Consider the following 13,922-nt stretch of genomic DNA (forward strand, 5'->3'; position numbering starts at 1 on the left):
TTGAAGATGATCCACAAGGAGGTGCTATTACCATGTAAGTGTCCTTTGTGTGGTTTGTAAACAAAACCAATAGGTGAACCATCATATAAAAAAAGTGATGTCACAGTGTGTGTATCTGTGGAAACTCAATATTGAAAGCCTTAAGGTCCAGAAAAAAGGCTACATAAACTATAAAACAGTCATTACAAACACATGTTTAGAGCACAGAGTACTTGTCAGCACAAATCAGTTCAATCTTCGACAGTGTAATGCATCTGTGCAGTCAGAGAGAAGCTATTTAGACATTTATAATCATCTTTCTGAGAACGTAGGCTGACGTCTGATATCTGCTTCCTTTTGTTTTGTGGAGTTGTGCTGCAGGGTGTAGTTTAGCTGACTCAATTCAATCCTGATCTCATATTAGGGGATTTTTTTTAGCATGATTTCCTCATGCCTGTGTGGGTTTCCTCTGGGTTGATTGGTTTCCTCCCACCTCCTAAACACCTGCTAGTAGATGGACTGTTTATACTAAATTGCCAGTAGTTGTAATGGTCTGACATCTCCTCCAGGGTGTATTCCCACCTCAGCCCAGTGTTCCGGGGATAGGTACCAGATCCACTGACATCCTGACCAGGATAAAACAGTCACTGCAAGTAATGACATAAGTGAGTGAATCCTTTTGGCAGGATAGGTAGATCCATATCTTATTCAAATAGGTTTGGGGTTGAATACATTTTAAAAGGTGTAGTGTGTAATATTGTGTCCTGAAATGTTGTTGATAATTTCCTGCCCTTTATCATATGACGAAACTATATATTTTTCCTGGGTTGCCTTTTGAGGAGAAAATAGGGCAAATCTGAGCAGCTCTGTTTCAGCTGGGGGTGGAGCAAATTCACGGACAAAAAAAAGACTGAAGTAGTAAGATGTAATCGCAATATTGAGAATAAATTGAGACAAAGGTGTCTTTTAAAGTAAATGGAATATAGATAAGACATTTTTATTGGTGTTAAAGGAGCAGAGAAACAATACACCAGAAGAGGGTAACATGTTCAAAATCTCTACACTACAGCTTTAAAAACAAGTACATTAAATTGATTTTTTAGTGTATGGGGATTGATTACAATAATATGCAGTAAGTACTTTGAAAAATCATCCTGGTCAAATTGCAGCTGTTAATGTTCGGTCGTTTTCCCTCACTCTTCTAATATGAGAAGTTACACCACGTGAGCTGCAGACCATAATGTGACTTGATAAAGCACACTATACAGCAATATTTGTGAAGTGATGGTGTGATTATTATAGTAATAGACATAGAAACACATTCAAACATATATTTATACACTATATTGCCAAACATTTTGGGACACCCCTCCAAATCATTGAATTCCGGTGTTGTTTTTCAGGGCCCCTTAGTTCTTAGTTCCAGGGACTGACCTCAACCCAGTAGAACACCTTCTATTGGATACTGAGACTGAGAGCCAGGCCTTGTCATCTAACACCAGTGCCTGACTGCACTAATGTGCTTCTGGAAGAAATGGTCACAAATTCCCATAAACACACTTGTTGCGCATCCATGTCTTTATGGACCTTGCTTTGTGCATGGTGCACAGTCATATTGGAACAGGAATATATATATATATATATATATATATATATATATATATATATATATATATATATATGTGTGTGTGTGTGTGTGTGTGTGTGTGTGTGTGTGTTGTTTAACATTTCTTTTGTCTTTTTTTTTTGGTATTCATTTTTGGTTTTAAAAAATAAATTTGAAATAAAAAAAATTAAAAAAAATAGGTATCTGTATAATAGTACCCAGAAACAGAAGAAGAAGATTTAGTTTTATTTCGTTCTTCACTGAGGTGTTAGGCAACACGTGAATGTCACGTGACCTGACAAAGTACAAGTGACAACAAAGAGCTGAAGAACAGCTGGAGTATGAAAGTACAGGGAGGGAACCTGGAACTTTAAGAGGAACCGAAAATGGCTGAGTTTTTAAAAAAAATATATATAATGATCTTTTACTGAACGCCATTTTTAATATTTGCGGTGTGACCATGGAGGAAGATTCGGACACGAGAGAAATCCTGTCTGGGGACGCGCTGAGGCCGCTGGAGGAGCAGGAGGAGGAGGTGGGGGTGGAGGAGGGAAGCCGCTCTGACTGTCCGCGCTCTCCGCCGTTCGCGTGTCCGTTGTCGGTCACTGTCGAGCCGGTGCTCTTCCTCTCCATGTTCTCTCTGTCGCTGCAGATGCCCCTTTACACTCAGTACCTGTGGGACCGCATTAGCGAGGACGTGGGCTATAACGGCACGAGAGGAGCAGGAGGAGGGGGGTGTGCTAACTCTTCTGCTGAACACGACCCGCTTCAGAAGGTAGCTTAATGAACAACAAACGTATGCGCATAAGTTGCGCAGACTGACGCATAAAATGCACATGGGCTCATGCGGTCACCGTGACGTCATTTTCAGAGTTGAGGATCATAAATAGTAAATAAATGTAAAAAAAAACAGAAATAAAATAGAAATGAATGTCAAAATATTCCTTCATCTCAGTATAAGAGCACTACATAGCGCGTAAAAGCGATTTTCTGCACCCTATGTAGTGTCCTATAGATAGATAGATAGATAGATAGATAGATAGATAGATAGATAGATAGATAGATAGATAGATAGATAGATAGATAGAATTTTACATTTTATATTTTGAAAAATATATATATATATATATTAAATGTGTTTCTTTGTGAACATATAAAATGTAGAATTCTATCTATCTATTTATCTATCTATATCCATCTATCTATCTATCTATCTATCTATCTATCTATCTATCTATCTATATATACACTGTACATATATATATATACCCCTTTGGTGTCATTTTTCAGAAGTGGAGCTTGGACCCTTAGTTCCAGTGAAAGGAACTCTTGCTCTATGCTTCAGCATACCAAGACATTTTGGACAAGTTCATGCTCCCTACTTTGTGGGAACAGTTTGGGGATGACCCCTTCCTGTTCCAGCATGACTGCACACCAGTGCACAAAGCAAGGTCCATAAAGATGGATGAGTGAGTTTGGTGTAGAAGAACTGGACTGGCCTCAAAACTAGTTGTAGTTGTAGTAGTACAACACCATTACGGAGTCATCTGAGATTTAATAGTAGTTATATTACAGTGGCTTTTTGAGGTCAATGTCTTTTCTGGGAGTGAATCAGAATCTAATTTTATTAAGATATCAGTAACAGAGTTTTTACTGTTCACAGCTACAAAATAAAGACGGTGGATCTCTCAAGTGTTAGTATAGGTTTCTGTTCTGTTACAGAAAAAATAAACTCTCCTAGATCTTCACAAGTCAATTACAGCTGTAAATTAAATGGATTAATATTGAAATATGTAATGAGTGTTTTTTTTTTTAAAAATAATATGATATTTAAGTAAACATCAGCGTTGTAAATTGAGCAAAGTATTGCATCGATTGAGGAGCAAAATATTCAGGACTGGTATGATGGTGCATGATCAGTGGAAAAAAAATATATTTCAATTTTTCTATTTAAAAAAGGCATGTTAATGCAATCACACTTCAGCAGCCTGCAATTTTTTTATTCTAGGGTCACGGAGTTGACTGGAGAGAAAGGGAAAGAATCCAGAATCCTTATGAAAATGAATGAATTGTATCTTGCCTGTGCATGCCAATGACTCACAGTTTGAACATTTCAACTGTTTTTCTTTATAAAATGTCGGCTGCAGAATCATTAGAGATCTGTAGGATCCCCACCGAAAGTCCATATTTAAAATAGGCTTCAGCATCGCTGAAAATGGAGACAAGGAAACAACATTGTAAATGACAAACACTGTAATTGTATTTTTTCCCCATCCAGGAGGTGGAAACTCTAACTGCACACTGGAACCTGTACATCAATCTGGGAGGTTTTCTTGTGAGCCTCTTCATTGTGATCCTGATCGGCTCGTGGAGTGACCGAGCAGGACGCCGACTCGTCTTGATTCTTCCCAGTTTAGGCCTGGCTGTCCAGGCTACTGTCTACCTGATGGTCATGTACCTGAAATTGCCTGTAGTATGGTTCCTATTGGGACGGATCTGCAGCGGACTGTCTGGGGATTTTAATGCTATTCTGGCTGGCTGCTTCGCTTATGTGGCTGACATCAGTGACAAGCGTTCTCGCACGTTCCGTGTGGCAATACTGGAGGCATGCCTGGGGGTGGCTGGCATGTTTGCAAGCATAATTGGGGGAAAATGGCGACACGCACAAGGGTAATGTTCTCTGTTTTGTTTTGTGCCTACAGAGTAATTTTGATGAAAATCCTCAGAGAAAATTGAACTTTGTTGTAAAAATTAGATGTGTTTCATCCTTGATTTTAGGTATATCAACCCTTTCTGGCTTGTGCTGGCCACAAACTTGGCCACAGCCCTTTACGCTTTCCTCTTTGTACCCGAGTCAGTGACTCCTGACCCTGGGGCGAGGTTCTTCTCCACCTCTCACCTCAGAGCTGTCTATAAGCTGTATACATCTGGAGGACAGGGAGGACACAGGACCAGACTCTGGCTCTATACCCTCTGCTTCTTCCTGGTGATCACCGTGCATTTCGGCGCACGGGAGCTGTACGTGCTCTATGAGCTGAGCACACCTCTGTGCTGGGGCTCTGAGCTGATCGGGTACGGCTCAGCCATTTATCACGTGGCATACCTGACCAGCCTGCTAGGCCTGAGGGTTCTGCAGTTCTGTCTCGATGACTCCTGTGTGGCTATCCTTGGCCTGGTGTCCAACATATCTAGCTTGGTGGTGTTTTCAGTTGCGAATACTACAGGTCTCATGTTTACAGGTAACATTTCCTCAAACCAGAGATTGTATTTGTATGTGTGTATTTAGGTTAGGTTTGTGGAAAAAAAAGGTTTTATTGTGCCAAGTTAGAACATTAAAGTTTGTTTAGGAATTGATATATTGAGATAAAGCCAAAGTAGTTAATGAATTCCTAATATTTATTTATTTATTTATTTATTTTCTTTCCACCTATTTGCATGAACTTTCTTCCCAGTTGGACTTTATTAAGAGAAGTTGTTAAGTGACATCCAATCACATCAGCTCCTGTCTTTCTCTTTAAGACAGGAAGTGTGTGCAGTGCAACAGAGTGGGATTTTCTTAATGGAATATGATATAATGAAGTTCATTTACAGATTTTATATTTTTGGTTAATAGACATTATGAAGAAAATAGAATTCCACTAGATTTTATGTGAATTAGCGATCTGGGATACAAGTGCACATGAAAAAAACAGCAATATTATTGGCTGGTTAAATAATTAACAGCATGATAGCCATTAATAAATCAGTTGTTGGTTGAAAATAGGTTTTGATAAATACGCTCCATGCATAATGTATCAGTTTTGAGTGAGACGGCACACACAGTCACACCATTCACCATTTCAAACATTTAGCCTTCTTTTGTGTAGCCCTCTTTCTGTAGACTTGTCAAGCCAGCACTCTTCAGGTGTGTATTTTTGAGAACACCTATACAACACCTACTGGTCAGTCACTAAGGAAGTATAGTGTTGCGTAATGAATCAAGATCTTTATTTAGATGTGAGTTGTTTAATTGCAACTTCAAGAAACATTTCAGAAGAACAAAATCTGTTTGTCAGAGTCATATTACTTTATTAGATGAATACAGCAACCATTATGAGTTCCTCTTAGGACCCCATGTATGAATCGGGTAACCCTGCAACTTGCTACGCCTAATTTGAGAAGTTTCCCACTCAGGATTTGACTAGAGTAGCTGTTTTTGGTGTTTGACTTTTTGACTTTTATTTGAGAGTTTAATGACTTCAACTTGATAAACAAGCTAAACTATTTTGCACAAGGCAGTAAGCTACTAGTCATGTTTTTGTACAGCCCATTAATGGCTAAACATCAAGGAAATAATGATGTTGTGCCTTTTTTAATCCCTGTGCCACTAGTTGATTGTTGGTTTAACCCTAATCACTATCCAGGCTTTTTAGATTCAGACTTTATACATATTTACTCATCATTGCTTTCAACCCAACCTGTGTGGCGTCAGCATGAACTGTGTGAATCTGTATGTTTTTCAGGATACGGCCTGTGCTTTTTCTTTATGGCCGTCACCCCAGTCCTCAGATCCAAACTGTCCAAACTAGTGGATGCCTCAGAACAAGGTAGAGCTTAAATCTGAAGCCGAATAAAGAATTGAAATGTGTCTTTGTTCTTGGAGTACTAATGTGTGTAAATGCTCTCAGGTGCACTTTTTGCCTCGGTGGCTTGTGTAGAAGGTCTGTGCTCACTGGTGGCCAGCGGAGTCTTTAACTCGCTCTACCCCGCCACCTTACACATGATGAAGGGATTTCCTTTCCTCTTCGGAGCCATACTACTTCTCTTTCCTGCTGGAATAATCGGGTAAGATCATAAGGGAGGTCAGACTCCTCTTTGGTGTTGAAATAAACAATGCATATTTGTCAGGGTTTATTATTTTACGTTAGGTTAAGGTTGTACTTTTTAATATAAGGGTCACAAAGATCCCTGAATCGATGTTTGGTCAAATAATTGCACAGTTACCTGCCAGTTTAGCTGGATATTTTATCTTCTCAGGGCTTTGTGGTACAGAGAGAACACTACAGACCATGGAGAAACTTCAGTGAACTGATACTGGCTCAGCAAAATCCTTGACATTGAGAAGAAGGGCCAAAAGACAAGAATCAACCAGTGGTCTGTTTACTGTTGACTAACTTTTTTTTTTTTTTTTTTCCAATAAATTTTAACTGTATTAACAAGCTTAGGATCAATGAGCCATCATGTCACTGACGTCCTTTAAAGGACAATGGAAAATAAAAAGTCTTAAAAATGATGTATTGATTTTTTTTTTTTTATGTTTCACATACATATACACCATATGACCAAAACGTTTGTGGACACCTGACCCATAGATTGGCCTTCCCTACACTGTTGCCACGAACTTATGAATCCAAACCTGTTTCAGCATGACAATGCACAAATTGAAACACATGTATCCACACGCTTTGTCTAACTGTAAACACACCACCCCATCATGGATTATTTTCAATCTCCATTTTTATTTTATTGCTTACATATCACCCAGTATTCCACATGATATGAAGTCACTGGCTCATGAACAGCATAACAGAGCTGTAGCAGTAGTCTAGGGTTACAGAGTTACATGGGGTCTGAGTGCAAGGCCTGCAACAAGTCCCTTAAGGAGACTCAGATATCAGCTACAGTCACAGCACAGGACACAGGTCTCCATGAAAACACACACAAAGGTCAGCTCTCACTGGGGATGTTCTTAAGGAAACAACATGGATCATGATTATCTGCCATTTTGATTTCTTGTCCTATTTGTTCAGTACAGACTTGTATCCAGTTCAGAGGAGGGAAGGTGTTACTGAGCAAAAATGCTGTTCGCAATAAGTACAAATAGGACACTATGTTGATAATGTGGAAATGAAGGTTTGACCACACTGGGTCTAAAAGAAACTAGATCTAGAAGAACTTGGGTCTGGAAACAAACAAAGGGATGTTTTTGAAAAAGAAAATTTATTGCCAATTATTTCTGAACAGAAAGTTAATATCGTACACTTCTTTCATGGTCACTTGGCCTGTTCTCTCTGCTGCAAACATACATTTAATATATAAACTTGATCTTTAAATATTAAGGCAGCAGGCATAAGCCCAGAAGAGGGTAAAGCTATTAACACTGTAGGTGATGTGAAGATCATTGATTTTGTGAGGGTTTAACAGCTTATTGGATTATGGTGTGTAAAGTGTATGTTGTAAGTAGGTAACAAATATAGACGTTTGCCAACGATGAGCTTTGGTGACAATATCTAATTTGCAATACTGTGTGTGATTTTTGCAGCTAGCTCCGTGTCAAGTATCCGCTGTACGCTTATTGTGAATTAGGAGTGTGTTAGAGAGCTCGTACAGGTTTCTTTGCATGTTAGAATTTACCCAGTACTTGCAAAGGTGTATATAAAGTGTATAACAAAAAGGAAAGTTACAGGGTTTCATGCTAATTATATCAGGTATAGTACTGTAGCACTGTTTTTTATACATTATTTAGCAGTCATATGTTCAGCAGTAATGCCCTAATTATTTTTTATATTCAGTACAAGAAACAATTCAAGTAAGTGAACCACCGTACCATTATGATTTTGACATCTCTGAATTTAAAGGGAATTAGTAACATCATTTATAATGAAAAGTAACACACAGTTGCTCACATACAGTAGATATGGTTGGGAACGGACACTGTATTTGTATTCCTGAGTGATTAAGCACTGAGTGTTAGCTTTTGGTGACATATTAATGATCAAGGGATTACAGTTGATGTACCTTTCCAGTGGCAGTATTTCTTCCAGGTGTCACTTATTTTAATATGATACTGCTTACAGTAATAGAACTGGGTCTATCAGAGGTTTGTAATATGGTTCCTTCCCTGACTAGGTAGGCATTTGATCAGTGGGAAAGCTCAGTATTGGTGAGCGGTAGGAAGAGCGTTAGGAAGAGTGTTCTGCTCTGGTTCCATGCAGGTCTTTGAGCTGTCCAGTTGCTCTTGACTCGGACCTGCCTTCAGGAAGCGAAGAATCTTTTCTATTGAGGCTTCCTGATACTCGTGGGACCACCTACAGCGTTAAAAAGGTCAATGTTATCGATATTCTCATCAAATTAGTTCAGCAAGGCAGTCAGTGTCTTTATCTGAGGTTACAGACTGGAAATAAATCAGCGTTAACACAGCAGCTGAGGAAATCACGGCGAGTCTGCGATGACATGATAACTGAGCATTGGCAAGTTGATAATTACATTTTGAAAAAGCAATCAGACATAACATTATGACCACCTGCCTAATATAGTGTTGGTCGCCCTTTTGCTGCCAGAACAGCCCTGACCCGTCATGCACTGTGTATTCTGACACCTTTCTATCAGAACCAGCATTAACTTCTTCAGCAATTTCAGCAACAGTCTGCTGGATTGAACAGCCAGCCTTCGCTCCCCACGTGCATCAGTGAGCCTTGACCGCCCATGACCTTGTCGCTGGTTCACCACTTCCTTCCTTCCTGCCTTGAACCACTTTTGATAGACAGCTCATCCGGGAACACCCCACAAGAGCTTTTCTAATATATCTCCCCCACTAACAGGTGCCATGATGAGGAGATAATCAGTGTTATTCACTTCACCACTCAGTGCTCATAATGTTATGCCTGATGAGTGTATATGTTTTTACATGTATATGTAAATACTTGATATGTTTAATGTGTAGTTTTACTTTTGTAACAATACTGTAAACATTGAGAACAGAAGAGAAGCTTCAGTAAAATGGAAAGTCAATGAAATTAGCTGGTATCTTTATGCTCTGAACTGATAGTAGTTAATGTCATTATCTCGTCTAATGAAAAGGTTCACTATAGATATTCTTATGCTAACCGTGTTCATGTACTGTGTGTGAACATTGACTCACTTGATGCCGTTAAACTTGAGAACGGCTTGCATGTCCTCAGGAAGAGAGTTGGGATCAGGCCACTGAAAGTTGTCAGTGACAGGGACAATGTTCTTCTTCCCTTTGAGGGCGGTGACAATCTCCTGCAGATCACACACACACACACACACCACCACCATGTCTGGACTTTTCCCTAGTACATGTAATCACACTGAAGGTGGAAAGGAATAATCTAACCTTATGAACCCAGTCTTTCATGCCGGTGTCACCCATGCATTTGTCCAGAGCGTTGGCTGACAGCACCAAGATGAAATTACGTGCTTTCTGCACACTGGTTATCAGCTTCTCCTCAAATTTGCCTGCCTCCAGTTTCTCCACATCGATGAAAACGCTGAAGCCACGCACCTGCAAGTGCACCTTCAGCAGACTGAAGGAAAAGAGATACTTTCATTTTCAATAACGGCTGATGCGATTTCATTTTCATGTCAAGACTTTCGGCTCTTTGGTCCTGGCTGATCAGAATATAAAGCATTTTCAAATTACAATCACTGCCAATTAATCTTCATCAATTGTAAATGAGGTTTCCAAAGTTCATGATTGAAAGTGTTAGTTCCTACCTGGCAAGTTGAGATCCAGTGGTGCGTCGGTAGCTGATGAACACATCTGGACCTGTGCTCTGTGAGTCAGGGAAGCAGGGCCTGGCAGGCCGGCGAACAGCAGCGAGGATCTGAGCCCTGTGGATTCCGTTCTCTATAAGGCAGTCCTGCTGCAGCTGCTCATCCGTTATCTGGAGGAGGTTGTTACGATCCACACCGGACTGCACCATACTGTAGGTATACTGACGGAACCGTGGGTCCACATCTGCCAACCAGTCGGCCAGATTATTAGGGTCACACATGGAGTAGTTAGCATAGGTCTTCAGTACCCGCAGGTCTCGCATAAACCTGACAGAGGGGAACAGAAGAGAGGGCAAATGTGGCTCACCCCTTAATGTACCATTTGATGACACAACTGTGACTCAACCCTTAATGTACCATTTGATGACACTATTTCATTATAGCCAAGTATCCGATTTTTAAATGCAACGTCCTCTCGTGTCACTTTTGAAGGTAACTATACTTTAAAACGATAGAATATCAATATCCTAGAAAAAGGCTGAATTTATATATGGTATATAGTAGAAAATGTTACATGTTCACCATGTGAATGCCTTTTGCTCACTACTAACAAAAAAATAACATTAATCAGTACTGTGAAATCAGGACTGAGAGGACATTTATTGTGATTCATCAATACGCTAAGCTTCATAGCAGAGTAAACACTGGACAGACATTTACTATCTCCACATAAGATATCAAATCACATTTTATTTTTTCAAAACAATCCTTTACACATGACCACAGTGTGCATGTTTGGTTTAAGGCCAACCTTTTGCGAGTGATGCCAAAGGTCATGGCTAGGTCATTCATCAGGTTCTCCTCAGTGATGTTAAGTAGCAGGTCTCCATCCACCTGCAGCTCCTGACACACACACACACACACACACACAAAATGCATTCGTCTGTTCAATACCACCATAGTGGAAATGACATGACTGTTAAAATATCTCTATTGTAGTACCTTGTCACAGGTTAGTACCAAATCAGTATTATATTTGTTTTCTTAACCATAACGTATAATAAATTGAAGCGGCTGTTCACAGACCTGAAATCGATCACTGAAGGCACTAAAGCCAATCTGGTGCAGCCATGTTTGTACCTCCACCGTTTTCCAATTAGGAACGGAGGAGAGTATGCGGCGTGGAACGTCTTCACCCATCGTCCTCAGGGTTCTTTTGGCCAGAGAGAGCGTGGTGGCGTTGCTTGAGTACATGACAATCCTCTTTAAGCTCTGAACCGCCCCAATCTCCTGAAATATCTGTGAAAAAGATGCAATAAACAAACTGTCCTCGTCCAACTGACACCAAACTCTCTGTTAACCCTTCAGTATCTATGTTTTGTACAACAACTAATATGTTGTTCTTCTTCTTCTTTCACTGCTCCGTGTTCAGGGTTGCTAAAGTGGATCATTTGTTCCACAGGTTTCGATTTGGCATAGGTTTTACGCCGGGTGGGCTTGGGACCAGCTGAAACTAAACTAATATAAACAAATAAAAGAGAAGCCTGAAATTTTCAAGAAAGCAAGCACACTGCACAAAATTGCACATTGCACCTTTAAAGTACACACTGTAATGCATGCAGTGCAGGGCCATACGATAATATTTTAATCTCCCGATCTGCCTCACCTTGGTGTTGTGCTGCCGGAACTTGATGCCACTCTCTACACAAAGATAGAAAGCAGCGATGCACTTGCCCTCAAGCCGCGTCCCATCCAGTAGGGGCAACAGGTGCTGCAAGTCGGCAGCAGTGCGTCCCTGAACGCTGTCAGCACTGTCCTGCAAGCTGCGTGCAAACTCATCCGGGTCGAGAGAGGCGATGAACGGCTCCACTAGCTCCAGTGTGCCTGACTTTACCACCTCAGCCTCCAGCTCCCTGTTAGCAGCCAGCACAGCCACAGCCAAGCACGCATAGAAGCGGATCAGCTCATCCTCTTTAGAAAAGGCTAGTGGGAAAAGCCACTCTGCTGCCTGCTTTTCGATCATCAGACGCTGGCAGCAGTGACCACCATACATGGCACAGTTGGCTAGAGCCACGGCACAGTGACGGAGCACAGTAGGATCTGTACCGCGACACCAGAACAGCAACGCGTCCAGGGCTCCGTCTCCAATGAGCTGGATCGAGGTCTCCTCCGTGTGCTTGAACATGTGCTCCAGAATGCCCGAGATGCTCCGCGCAAGCTGGGCGTCATCATGCTCGCGGGTCAGGTTCAGGATCACACCAAGGCCCATGCGTGCTACATAGTCTCTGTAGGAACAGACCACTCAGTTCAGAAAAATACTCAGGACCCCATAAATATAAGAAGTGTTATTGTGGCATACCTGTTCTCTGAGATAAGAATCTGCTCAAGCAGCTTGGCGGACTCATATGTGACATCCTCAGCAGGTGTCTGCAGCAGTTGCAGTAATGACTCCAGACCTCCATCCAGTCGTATTCTGTTGCAGATCTGCTCTGCCACTTGCCGACCAACCGCAGGCAAAACCCAGGCCTCCTCAACAAGCTGGAATATTTCGGCGATAGCCTGACGAGTCCTTGGCACATCCCCGGCATCTTTGGAGGATTTGAGTGTTTTCACAGCAGTCCGCAGTGCTGGAAGTGAGATGTCTAACACGGCCTGGACATCGGCATGAAGGCCTGGCGAAACAGCTCGGGGGTCAGAGGTAAATCTACGTGGCTGAAACCGGCTGACCCTCTCAGGGACACTGAGTCTGTCTGAACTGAACATTGGGAAGCGTCAATATATATTGCTAAGGTGAGACAAGAGCATCTAAGAAAGGCCTGACATTGCCTGTGAAATGCTTGGATAGGAAATCTGTAGCTGTGCTACAGTGTAACACCTCCAGAGCACTGTGTATTATCTTCACCTGTGTCCTTTACCAGTCTAATATATGAAAGGAAATGAATCAGTACTTGTCTTCTTATCCAAACTGCATCACTTGATGACGTCACTGTAGGGCAAAAGAACAACAAAAGGGTAACTCCTTAGAGGCCTAGGCAGTTATACATCATCAACCAATAATTAACTTAAAATGAACTGACTCAAAAACAGAGCTTTTATAGCGAAGGAGCGTGGCATGGAAGAAGCACACCACTGAAACAAGCTAAATAAGTCAACACTTACACGGAAGCTAGGTTACATGCAGGATGTTAATGTTTGTGATAGCAAAAGCCCAAGCATTTCTGTTACCTCTCAAACAAGCAGGGCTCTGAGTCTTGTGGAGAAAGTCCGCACCAGCTCCTTTTAGATATATTTATTTCGAAAGCGTCGAGGTTCTGCGCAAAATAAAATATTTACCATTAGCAGTTTCTCTCCGCGCATCTTCCCCGGGAGCTGCCCGGCTGTTTCCTCATCCTCAGCAACAAAGCAGAACACAACAGAAACTGCAGTGTCGCCCTCTGGAGGCCAAAAAGAGTACAACAACTATAAGAGCAGACTTTACGTGTTTTCGTCTTTTTATTATTTATTTTATTTAATTTTATTTCTTGTATTTTTTTTAGTGAAGCAAATCTTAACGCGCTAGTGTTTCTTGATGTTTTCTGTTCCTGACACGTGGATCAATAAGGTTATTGATTTTGGAACATGTGCGCATGCGCGTCGTGCTGCGTTCCTAATGGCAACAACGCTACACGGACGTGATACAACAAAATGCAATAAAATCTGACATATATATATATATATATATATATATATATATATATATATATATATATATATATATATATATTTATATATATATATATTAAATACCAATCCAACTTTATTGTTTACATATTGGTGATTTAAATGAATTATATGAATTTTT

At 40.9% G+C, this 13,922-nt stretch overlaps 2 protein-coding genes across 3 annotated transcripts; one reads left to right on the plus strand and one right to left on the minus strand.

Moving 5' to 3' along the window:
• The first annotated feature begins 1,866 nt into the window (after window positions 1–1,866).
• Window positions 1,867–6,857, plus strand: slc46a1 (solute carrier family 46 member 1). Of its 2 annotated transcripts, XM_058413651.1 has the most exons (6): window positions 1,868–2,360; window positions 3,864–4,255; window positions 4,364–4,824; window positions 6,088–6,171; window positions 6,253–6,409; window positions 6,602–6,857. In XM_058413651.1, exons 1-6 carry the CDS (start codon window positions 2,046–2,048, stop codon window positions 6,654–6,656), a joined length of 1,464 nt encoding a protein of 487 aa, XP_058269634.1. In that variant the 5' UTR covers window positions 1,868–2,045; the 3' UTR covers window positions 6,657–6,857. The 2 variants fall into 2 exon arrangements, with proteins under 2 accessions (XP_058269636.1, XP_058269634.1); XM_058413653.1 differs by lacking the exon at window positions 6,602–6,857 and having other exon boundaries at window positions 1,867–2,360; window positions 6,253–6,413.
• Window positions 6,858–6,972: 115 nt separating this feature from the next.
• On the minus strand, window positions 6,973–13,472 carry sarm1 (sterile alpha and TIR motif containing 1). Its single transcript, XM_058413644.1, has 9 exons — window positions 13,307–13,472; window positions 12,441–13,067; window positions 11,748–12,366; window positions 11,168–11,380; window positions 10,893–10,984; window positions 10,082–10,408; window positions 9,702–9,891; window positions 9,486–9,607; window positions 6,973–8,652 (listed from the first exon to the last, which is right to left on the minus strand). The coding sequence occupies exons 2-9, from the start codon at window positions 12,842–12,844 to the stop codon at window positions 8,499–8,501; spliced, it is 2,121 nt and encodes a 706-aa protein (XP_058269627.1). The 5' UTR covers window positions 12,845–13,067; window positions 13,307–13,472; the 3' UTR covers window positions 6,973–8,498.
• Window positions 13,473–13,922: the final 450 nt, after the last annotated feature.

This window comes from Hemibagrus wyckioides, linkage group LG17, assembly GCF_019097595.1.
Source record: "Hemibagrus wyckioides isolate EC202008001 linkage group LG17, SWU_Hwy_1.0, whole genome shotgun sequence".
Taxonomy (NCBI): Eukaryota; Metazoa; Chordata; class Actinopteri; order Siluriformes; family Bagridae; genus Hemibagrus; species Hemibagrus wyckioides.

Coding starts and splice junctions, on each gene's coding strand:
- sarm1 (XM_058413644.1), bottom strand. CDS start 12,844: ATGTTCAGTTCAGACAGACTCAGTGTCCCTGAGAGGGTCAGCCGGTTT. Junction 11,381..11,747: donor TCCGGCAGCACAACACCAAG/GTGAGGCAGATC, acceptor TCTTTTTCACAG/ATATTTCAGGAGATTGGGGC. Junction 8,653..9,485: donor CTCAAGTTTAACGGCATCAA/GTGAGTCAATGT, acceptor TTAACGCTGTAG/GTGGTCCCACGAGTATCAGG.
- slc46a1 (XM_058413651.1), top strand. CDS start 2,046: ATGGAGGAAGATTCGGACACGAGAGAAATCCTGTCTGGGGACGCGCTG. Junction 4,825..6,087: donor TACAGGTCTCATGTTTACAG/GTAACATTTCCT, acceptor TATGTTTTTCAG/GATACGGCCTGTGCTTTTTC. Junction 6,410..6,601: donor TTTCCTGCTGGAATAATCGG/GTAAGATCATAA, acceptor TTATCTTCTCAG/GGCTTTGTGGTACAGAGAGA.